Here is an 11,416-nt window from a genome sequence, read left to right as displayed (position 1 = left end):
TGTTTATACAAACATCCCTGCAGGCTGTCATCAGCGTGAGATAAGCAGCACAGACACACACACGCAAGAACACATTAGTGATCATTTTCAACGCTGATTTGGGGGGGAAGGGAAATCCACCTTATCTGAACGCAGACACATAAACACGAGAAAGAGGCGAGAACCATGTTCTGAATCCTCCCACACAACTTCTCTAATCGCACAAAGTCTCCAAAACAGAGATAAAGCAACAATTTTGGAACCTGCTGACTGAGGTGTCTGCTCATCCCCGCTAAACACACCTCTGTGGTTAAGCTGGGGGGCGTTCGTGTGTTTATAGGTTTGTGGGAAACACCCTTCGAAATTACTACGTGTCGCCTCCATCGCCGACACACTCAGGAAAAACATAATCACTGCAGGGCTCCCTGGAAAAGACTGAAGCAACACACTGAGGCTGAGGGCTGGAGCCAAGAGTGAGGCTGGTGGGCTTTGGTTGCTCTGTCTGTGAGGAAGACAATGAGGAAGAGTGCTGAGAAGACCAAGGGTTTGAAATTAGTGAGGAGGTGCGGGTCTCACTATTAACAATTATACCTGGTTGAAACTGGAGTCTAAAGATTACTCCATGAAATGTAGAGTCATTCACAATCTTAGTGACTTTTAATTAACGGGAAAAGTTGCAGCTCAACTTTCTTTCCAGGATTAAATGTTAACTGATTACAATCCGTCCTGTTACACTTAAATATTATAAAACTACACAACACTTTGATTTCAGATTCATCATTTGATTTTATTCCGGCTGTCGCCCGCCACATGTCCGGTTGCACTTCATCCTCGAATGATCCCGAACAGATCGATGGATGGAACCGTGACCTCTCGCTCCCCCGACAGGAGCAGTGATATTACAACAGCAGAGAACGTCACAACAATAAATAATCTTTATGTGATGCATCATGGTCATTTAGTCTTTCACACAAAGAATCAACACAAGAAAAGAAAACAAAGTAAGGAACTGGGAAGGATCTTTCAAGACTTATTCAAAACAGCTATTAAAAAAAGAGAGCCCTTAAATAAAACAAATTTTTATTCCACAGCTTTAACAATGAACTTTTACAAACAGGTCACAAACAGTTCGAGAGTCAAACTTAAACTTCGGGAGGAAAGAGTTCAGTCGCTTTCGGACGCAATGTCGAGGAAGAGAAAGAAACTGAACTGAGCTCACGTTTCAGATCGTCTAGTCGCCTTTCATGAAATCATTAACCAATGTTCACACTTACGTGGAGGCCGTGATATGTGGTAGTAAATTAAAAGTATTGCCATGCATTAGCCAATAGAATAAAGGCTTTTAAAACTAAGGTTGAACTTAGTTTAGGCCAAAACAAACACAGTTGTTCAGCAGGGAAATATGGCTTCTAGGAGTCAAACCCTTAAGAACCACGATGGTTTTTTTTCTCACACAGTATATAGATATTTGAATTTGTAAAGACTGTGCAGTCTTTGTAAACAGTCACACAGGACGGTGCTTTGCGATAAGCAATTTATTTATATATGTGCTTTAGTGTGTATGGTGGAAACAAGGTGGAAGAAGTGAGTCGTGTATGTTTTTCCCTGGTGGATCAGAACGGGCCGAGAGGCAGAGAAACGTTCTGCTCCACAGATTCCAGAAGTCTGACAGTGAAGTTTGGTATCGCAGTCTGTTCCCTGTAAGTTCACAGTTTAACGGTCTGCACGTCTCCAGCTCCTCAGAGAAACATCTGTCCACGCAGGGATCTATCTACTCATTCCATTTCTTTAAGATAGCTAACCGCTGCGGTTCACCGCGCCGTGACCATCCACAGGCCCAGCGCCACGTTGGCCGCCAGCAGGGCGCTGCCGGCCAGCAGCAGGAAGAAGCCGATCAGCTCGCGCTTCTGCCGATCCGTTACCACTGTAACCAGTGTGGCCTCCAGCAGAGCGTTCAGCATCCACTGGCCGTCGAGAGCGAAGCACGGCACGGAGTTCACCACGGCTAACGCACCGGAGAGGGACACCACGTATCTGAGAGACGTCCGGGTCAAGGGCCAGAGACAATCATGTGTCTTTACACAGTGGAGGAGTTCGGCTCCTTCATCATCATCATCATCATCATCATCAAAGAGGCTGATCTAGATACTCAATTTCTACCTGATTAATACAAATTTAGATGTGTTTTATAAGATGCAGATCAAACATTACTAATAATATGTATAATGAATATTAAGGATGATTTATGGGTTTTCATGGTTTTCAGGGTCTGGAGGTCAACTGTAAAATGTTTTGTATTTCTTGTACATCACACTTCCAGGGATTTCTCTTCTTGCTTTTTATTGTGAAACTATATTAATCTAGAAAACCCAAAGAATTCTATACAAATTAATGAATTTTGTGCCAGTGACAGAAGTGTTGACTTTTCTAAATCCACTGTCTCGTGTATCCATCACCTGATTACAGCCGGAGCCTGGAGAGTCTTTGAAACATGGAAGGATACTTGCAGAAGGTCTCCAGGAAGACGGGCAGATCCAGGTGGAGGAAAGTAAAGCGAGGGATGAAGTTGGTCAGACTCACTGAGGAAAGAGTAAATAAAACGTAGGATGGTTTTCAGGTCAAGTCTCGTCCTGCTCACTCACTTTATTTCACTGAAAACTGAAAAATCACCTCAACACCTCAACTGTAAACAGCGATTAAATGAAAATAACAGACACAACGTCCCACAATCCTTAGAGGGTGAAACAACGACATTCGAACAATTATAAAATCCATCACACACACTCTCATACTACACATACCTGCGTACTGAAGGTGCGGCGGATAGCCCACAAACAGCATGTGTGTGTTCGGAGGGTGTGTGACCCGGATGAAGCGCGTCTGGTTCTCCAGAGACGGGCTGACGCACACGCTGACGCTGTGGGTGTGTGCGGCGCAGTCGTTGTCGTTGCGACACACCGGCGTCCCCGTCACCATCTTACGCACCGGCATGCAGGCGAACTACACAGGATCACAAGAGACACACAAAAACTGAATAATGTGCGATATCGTGCAGCCAGGATACATGAACTGAGACCATGAGCAAAGTAAATCAAACAGGAATGTGAAAGTTGATGGAGAATATTTGACATCTTTATCTTTTAACATCATATTACTAAACTGAAGCTGGAATGTTATCATGTGCAACAAAAGTCAAGCAGTCGCAGCCAAAAATGGGAATCAGGAAGAGAGTTGAATAAAGGAAGTTAGTGATTTTGGTTTGGGGACACATAAAATTGGTTCGGAAACTTGTTCACATGATAAACGAGTCATAAATTCTCCCCGTCTGTGTTAGCGTGTGTGTGTGTGAGTCTGTGTGAGTGTGTGTGTATGTGTGTGTCACCTCCTTCTCCCGGCTGCTCCGGCCCTGTGGCTTCATGTAGGAGAAGCAGAGATCGGTGAGGCTGTTGTTGCTGCAGCAGTCCATCGTTCCATCCAGACGCTTGAAAGCTTCACAGACAGGAGACAAAGAAAAGAAAAGAATGAACGAATGAACTGATGTTTTCTTTCAGTCAATATTATCACAGTAGATCATCATACACAATAAACAACATAACCTCGGATGTCACCACAACCTCTTGTTTGTCATTATACTGGTTCAGAAAACAATACAACAAAGTTACAGTCGGTTTGTTAGAGAAGGTGAAAAACCTGATCTGCCCATTTAACCATTGAAAACATTTAATGGAAACTCCCTTGGGTCAAAACCACCGACTGTAGCCTCCAGGTATTATATTGATCACATACAGGTAAATACTAAACAATTATGCAAACCAACAAATGTAAAAATGTAAAAGTTTTAAAACGAACACAATGCAAATATATATAAACACAGGGTGACCTGAGTTCATGAATAATGAATAATTAGCAACAGCAGCAGATGAAAACTAGAAGCATTGTTAAGTGATTGCATGATTACATAAAGGAGAGTTCAGTCAGCAGAGGGAGGGGTGTGTGTGTGCGTGTGTGTGTGTGTGTGTGTGTGTGTGTGTGTGTGTCCAGGATATAAAACATATTTAGCTGAAGATTGCCTGAGCAACTTCCTCCTATTTGAGAATCTGGAAGCAGAAAATATTTGGTATTCGTGAGAAACACCTGAAACTATTAATAATCCATCAGTTTCTCTTTAATGTTCTGACAAATGACTAATAAACTAATTACTGCTGCTCATCATGAAATTATGGTAATTTTATAATGAACGTTTCTGTTATTTGTTCCTTAATTATGAAGTCTGGAGTCTGACACTGTAATAATTAGACAAGCAACAGGAGCTCTGACTGAGGTTTTCAGTAATGAGCTTTGTTTTTAGAAGTTATTTTTTTAATTTAGAATAACGAATCATAATTTCAGAAGCTACTCAAGTAAGAAAAAAGTCTTTAAATTCATCGCTATCACTTTAAATATGTCATTCTCTTATTTTGAAGGTGCCCTCACTGTACACTCACCTCTTCCATGAGCCCAGCTGGGCTGCAGGCTGGCGACGGGGACACAGTATCCGGTCTGTGGGGAGTGAGACAGGTGAGACAGGCAGCTGCTCCAGTCCTCCACCCCCCTGACGGGACAGTCCTCCAGCCCCGTCACGATGTCTCCGACCGACAGACCCCGAGGACCGTCTGCCGCAGAGCCCTGATAGAGACACACAATCAAGACACACACGTTGTTTATGAGAGAAGGAAGCAGAGACACGTCGTCCATCTTTATCCCGATAAATAAAGGAAAGGAAAGTTTGATCACTGCTTTAATGATTTGTTGCACTGACCTGCACAACCTCGATGACCAGTGCTCCGCCTCCAGTGGAATACATGGGAAGGAGAACGATGGGCAACAGGAAGAGAAAAGCCAACGCCACCAGGCACAGAACAAAGTTGTGCCAGACTCCTGTCGAGCAAAAGTAAATAAAGAAAACATATTTTAGATTTTTCAGCCTTGATTTCATAAATGTTTTTTAGTTAAGAGTTATGACATTTTAAAGAACACATTTTGACTATAATAGGGCTGCAACTAACACTTGTCGTCATTCTTAAATAGTCCAATTATAAACTCCTGTATAAAAAGTCCATAAAATGTCTTAAATGAACTAATCAACAAGCGATGCAGCTCCATTTCCAACTCCTCAAACTTTTAGATTTGACTGATGAATGTCGTAAAGATCATGAAGGTCATTAAATCAATCCCACAAACAGGAAAACAAACTGAAGCTACTGTAAAGCCGACAGTCACAATCTAGGGTTCGCCTGTTTACAGCTGTTCTCCACATCTACGCGCTGCACGATGTTGTTGACAGAAACCGCCGTGCACTCAAATTAACCGTCTTCACTTCTCCAGCATCTTAATTATGCAACAAGACACAGACAGTCGCCCTCAAACCACACGAGGAAGCGTCTCATTGCCTCATGAGGTCAAGTCCCAGTTTTTGGGGATGAGTTGGGTAGAAATTCAGTAAACAAGCAGAATGATGACGGCAGCGTCGTGCAACAGAAACTAAATTAATGGTTTAAGATAAAGGAGTGTTAGAGGAAATTCTTTTTTCCCTGTTTTTATGTCAGACTTTGATGATTGAAATTCCAGATTGATTGAATAAACTTGTGATATTGTCTTTACAGTAAACAAACAAGTGGAGTTGAATCACAAATCTCTCCAGCAATAAATAATAAACATGTTATGTCACAGAACTCCCCCCCCCACCGCCTGCCTGCAAACAGAGCTATCAGGGCTGTGGACAGAGAGAGAGAGAGAGAGAGAGAGAGAGAGAGAGAGAGAGAGAGAGAGAGAGAGAAATAAACCCAGCGTGATGTTATGACACCATCTCTGCAGTTTGTCATATGACCTGACTGAACGTCTCGGCCTCATGTCACCACCAAACTTATTCTCTTCTCATAATAAACAAAAGACTGAAGGAAGTTTCCTCCACTTAAAAAACACAGATGGGTTTTAAGTAGCTCTTCGTTGCCCTCTAAAGGTTCATGGCGGCAAAAGAATATATCTTTAAACTCTCACCACAAGTCCTGCATTTAAAATTTACTTCAGCAAAAGAGGATTTCAACATCATAGTGAGATAGTTCAAACTGTTTAAATCTATAACTGTGCATCATATTTTATTAGTTGCACAAATATATTGTGCATAAAAATCATAATTTGCAACATACATATAGATCTACAAGGGAATATTTAAAACAAGAGAATATTTTAAATATTAAATCTATGTCCTGAGGAAACTGAGTTATAAGCTTTTTAAGACGTTTCAGACCTGCAGGTTCTTGTTTTTGTCATATTTCATATATTATAACTATTTTTTTACCTTCTGTTTCAAACCTGCTTTCAAATAAAAAACCTACATTATATCTGTCCACCACACAGTCATTACCGGGCTCCCGCTGATCACCCAGTGGCCCGCAGGAGGCATCAGCTGCATCCATGCGTGAGTGAAGTGCCAGCTCCACCAGTCAGTTCATTAAAATATAATTCTCTTGATTGCAGACTGACATAATTTGATGTGAAGCTGGCGTCTGGTGTTCAGGAATGAAAGACCTCGGGGGTGACCTTCACCGGAACGACTCAAACAAGTATTTAAAGTGACCCCCTGAATAATTCTGATTAATAGCTGTGATCACATTAGCTGGGGGGAAATAATCAGGATTATCCACTCTGCCCTGAGGAGGTGATCAGCTGATCTCTGAATTTATATATATTTAATAAAAACGGAAAATCGTACCAGCACAGAAGATGCGAAGTTGCTGCGTGGGCGACACCAGGTTGAGGTGAGTGGTGAACAGGTCCACGAAGGCCCCGGGGTACAGCACGAACACAAACATGCCGAAGCCGTTCACCCGCACTTGTTCCCTGAGGGACAGAGGTGAGAGAAGGACACAACATTAAACACACAACTCCTCACAGGTCTGAAGGTGACGAAGGTCAAATGATAAACACAGAGATCACTGATATGACAGAACAGCAGCAAAACCTTCCTGAAGAATATCTGTAGTTAAATATGAATGTCAATCATCTTAAGTGTGTGTGTGCAGCAGTATTTCTACAGCACCCAGTGCAGAACACACAAAATTAATCTCAATGGTCACTGAATGATGATGAACCCTGCTGGCAAACCGAGTCCGTTACCTCAGTGCTGCCACCGCGTGGCCAAGCTCATGTATGACGCCACTGAGCAGCAAGGCGGTGAAGAAGTAGCCGAGCTGGTTCGTGGGCAGATTGACACCAGGGACCTAAAGTCACAAACCACAGCAGGAGGAGGAGGAGGAGGAGGAGGAGGAGGAGGAGGAGGAGAAAGAGTAAACATTACATTAAAAACAATCTTTTGTACACTGGCAAATAAACAATCCGCATGTATCATTAACATGTATTTAACTCTTATTAAGACATTAAAAACCTATAAAACGCATTTAAATTTAATGATAAGAATTTAAATCTCATTAAGACATGTTTGAATCCCATTAAGATCTATTTAGACATATTTAAATTCATTAAAACTAACTTGAATCTCATTATAATGTATTTGATTCTCATTAAAACGAATTGAAATCCCAGTAAAATGTATTGAAATCAAATGAAGAGGTGTTTAAATCACACTGAGACATATTTAATTCACATTACAGTGCAGCTGTAATTGTCACATTTTGGCCGAAGTCGTATTTCTCTTTGTGGCCTGAGCTTCCCTCCTCTTGTTGACTGTGTGCTGTGTGTGTTTTTCTTCTTTCTCCAGGCTGAGTGCTATTTAGCATAAATGTGCTGCTAATGGCCGCCCATGAATCACCTACAAAGGTCCTCGGGGAACAGCACTCATATTAGCGCGCGGCTACTTGACAGCACAATGAATAAAAAGGGAACAGGAGGAAAATGCTTAATAAGAGCCCTCGTCATAACTGGAGGCTTTTTCCAGCCCCTCTATTGAAGCTTTGTATGAACTTTCAAGGACATTTACTCTCTGAGCGACAGTTCATTAAAAAAAACAATGTTCTACCAGATAAATTTAAGTGAATGTTCCTGATTTATTTATTTCACCTGTTGTCAAAGCTCATAAAGCTCCAGTGCGGTGATGCGTGTGTACGTACCACCACTTGCAGCGCCTGTTGACTTTCCATCCGCGGGTTGTCTGAGGTCATCTGAGCCAGCGTCTGCTGCAGCGTCTTTACCAGCAGCCCCACAGATCCCACCATGGACACAATACCGAACACCAGACCACTGTTGAACCTGGCGGAGGCGACGCAGCAGAGAATTTAGGTCGAGCGCCAACATTTGTTTGTTTATGTTCAAATAAATGTGATAAATCTGTCAGAAGAATAAGAGCCTGCAGGGTTTTTACCAGCCTGAAGCTTCTACACACAACCTGTCTCATATTAGTGAGTATTATTCTAAAGCTTCAGTGAATAATTAGCTTAACAGGAGCGACTGGAGCCGGAGAACTGAGGAAAGAAGAGAAATGATGCAGGAGCAGCCGAGGGGCGTCCTCACCACAGGTGGAGGGCTCGGGGGTTGATGCGAGCGCAGTACGCAAACAGCCGGTTGAACACGGTCGTCTGCCACCTCACGTGGAAGGGAGACAACATCAGGCCTCGACTCGCCAGCCATGACTCGTACCGGATCCTGTGTGTCGATGACGACTGAGGGACAGAGTCAGAGAGAAAAGGTACAAATTAGAAAAACGCAGATTTCACAGTGGACGATAGACTGATGGAGAAAACTACACTCAGGAAGTGGAGACGTGTAACACATCTTTATTTAGGTCTCAGGTCTTTATCTTATTCATTGCTCTGTGGAATCTGCATATTTATTTACAACATGGATTTGATTTATTGCTTCTGTCGAGTTCACTTTGTAGATAACTGAATTATTAGGTCTGAATCTTTAACACAGTCCTCAATGCACATAAACAACCTTCAAACCAAACAGATAGAAACAAATATATAAACCAGTCATGCTGTAGATGAAGGATGATGATAAATGATGCGTCTGAGCTTCTTAAAGAGGAAGTATTTTGAAATATCACTGAGGTGAAAGAGTTGTGATAAGTTTCACTAAATATGAGGTTACTGCTTTTAACACAATGGAATACATCACTTAGCTGCAGTCAACTCCAGTTTGACTTTCTCTGAACGTTGACCTTATGATTCATGATGAAAGTCATCTACTCTTTAAAAGAATATATAAGTCCAGCTTCCTATATATCTATAAATATGTTGTTTACCTATTTCTGTATATTGTATATAATGTAGAACAAATATATGCAAGAATAAATACACTATAAATAATACAAAATAAGGCTATATATATATATATGCATACAAACTCATACACCTACATAGCCAAAAACCAATATAAATAAATTAGAAATGTGATTTATAGCAAAAAGAGATAAGGATAAACTAGGGAACAATAAATAAATTGATTTTTGTATTCATAGGCACTTTAAGGTACTTGTATAGGCTGTAGCTGCAACAACAATATGAGATCCTCTCTATATAACTGTAGTAATCTTATATGAACACATTTGCTTTGTTATTTATGGTAAAAAAAAAAAATGAAGATAAACTAAGGAATGATAAATATTAATACAGAAACAGAACAAATCTCCTCTTCATCCCTGCACCTTGTGAACATATCTTTATTTGCAGATACTTTAAGGAGGCTATAGCTGCAGTAACACTATAAACTCCTCTCTATATGACTGTTATCATCTTATATAAACACATTTGCTTTGTTATTTATGGTAAAAAGAACAATAATTAATACAGAGTCTCCTCTTCATCCCTGCACCTTGAGAACATGTCTTTATTTCCAGGTACTTGCAGGAGGCTGCAGCTACAGTAACACTACTATATGGTTGTTGTCCTCTTATATAAACACACAATAAGTGATACGAATACACACTAAGTGATGTGAACACACACACTAGCAGGAGGAGGAGGAGCCACTGACCCTGAGCAGCGTGTCGGTCAGGTACACCACGCACCAGACTCCCATCACAACCACCAGCAGAGACACGGGGATCATGGTGCAGCTCAGGGGGGCGAAGAATCAGCCCAGTGCCGCCGTCTCCATCGCTCCCTCCGCCCGCGGCTCCACACGCAGTTACCCGCTGTCCCACGCGTCCGTCACCGCGTCGTCATGTCGGATTCGCTCCTTGAACTCGACGCAGACGATGGAGGAAAGTGACGTTTGTTCTCACAGATGTTGAGATTCAAGAGGAACCATCAGGAAAGATAACACTTCCGGTTTTTTCTTCTTCTGCTAAATCTTTACAGCGGAGCAGCAGAAGAACACACAGAGAGCACACTGCCCCCTCCCACCTACTGGTCAGCTCCAGGAATTTCACTTTAAATTCTCTCAATTTTCTTTTCTTTTTTGTTTTGTTTTCAACTTCTGTTTATTGGAATTTCACATTGATAATTCACAGAGTCAACATTTTAAATACATCCTACATAACTCCAGTCCCATGTGCCCCCCCCCCCCCCGAGCCCCAACCCAGCTTCCCCTTGACAGACACATTTAAATAAACATCTGCATACGATATTGATTAAATAACACTGAAACAATAAATATGTAATGTAATGTACATTCCTTATAAAACTAAGTACATCAGCACTGTGCTATACTATAATAATTATGATCCATCACGTTCTGTTATTTGGGTTAGATTGTCATGGTATGCAAAAAAAGGAATATAATATTTTCTTTATTATTGTTTTCTTTTGAAAATCATAAAAAAAAGCAGGAGAAAAATAAACAAATCAATAAACCCATTGTATTGAATTGCATTAAATACGGTGTGGTCCACTGAAGATTGAGAGCAACGAGTTTATAAGTAGTAATTTGAAAGAAAAGACTTTAAACTTGAGTGCTGAACTTGTCTGTAAAAAGAAGCCAAGACCAATCAATCAGAGTCTGTAAGAGCTTCAGGGATAAAAATAAAATAATTATAAAAGCAAACTGTGGGTTCAAATATTCCATTCCGTGTGACCAAAAGGTCAGGAGGGTAAAAGGACACCAATAAATGTGTGTGGTCTGAGTCAGAAGTAACAAGAACAGCCAGTCTGACTCACGAAGCCATAAATGGGAACAGGGAACATGAACCTGCTCCTGGATAAAACTTGACATGTTGACACAGTCCCACGGAGCCTCCACTCTCTCAGTAAACAGGTTTCATCGCAAATACACAATGTTTGTTTCTGTGTACGACTACAATGTGGGATTGGAGGGTTAAATCTGTGCCAAAACATATATTCTAAACTATTTTCTGATCCCTGCCCCAGATGTAGGACTCATTATTCAGTTGGCTGCGTTCGGTAATTTTATCTTGAGGATTCTCTCTGCACGCCTCCTCTTTTATTACCTCATTTAAATTCGGATAGAACCTAAATCCACAGCTCGTCCGGCCCCTAACTGA

At 41.4% G+C, this 11,416-nt stretch overlaps 1 protein-coding gene across 1 annotated transcript; it reads right to left on the bottom strand.

Moving 5' to 3' along the window:
• Window positions 1-1,042: 1,042 nt before the first annotated feature.
• On the bottom strand, window positions 1,043-10,246 carry mbtps2 (membrane-bound transcription factor peptidase, site 2). The gene is made up of 11 exons (XM_053412359.1): window positions 9,949-10,246; window positions 8,485-8,633; window positions 8,085-8,223; window positions 7,135-7,238; window positions 6,731-6,858; window positions 4,778-4,896; window positions 4,464-4,644; window positions 3,362-3,468; window positions 2,781-2,979; window positions 2,483-2,558; window positions 1,043-2,013 (listed from the first exon to the last, which is right to left on the bottom strand). Exons 1-11 carry the CDS (start codon window positions 10,021-10,023, stop codon window positions 1,791-1,793), a joined length of 1,500 nt encoding a protein of 499 aa, XP_053268334.1. The 5' UTR covers window positions 10,024-10,246; the 3' UTR covers window positions 1,043-1,790.
• Window positions 10,247-11,416: the final 1,170 nt, after the last annotated feature.

The sequence above is a fragment of the Pleuronectes platessa genome, chromosome 20 (genome assembly GCF_947347685.1).
Source record: "Pleuronectes platessa chromosome 20, fPlePla1.1, whole genome shotgun sequence".
Taxonomy (NCBI): domain Eukaryota; kingdom Metazoa; phylum Chordata; class Actinopteri; order Pleuronectiformes; family Pleuronectidae; genus Pleuronectes; species Pleuronectes platessa.
The sequence above is the reverse complement of the archived record's forward strand: the minus strand, read 5'-3'. Positions and strand labels throughout refer to the sequence as shown.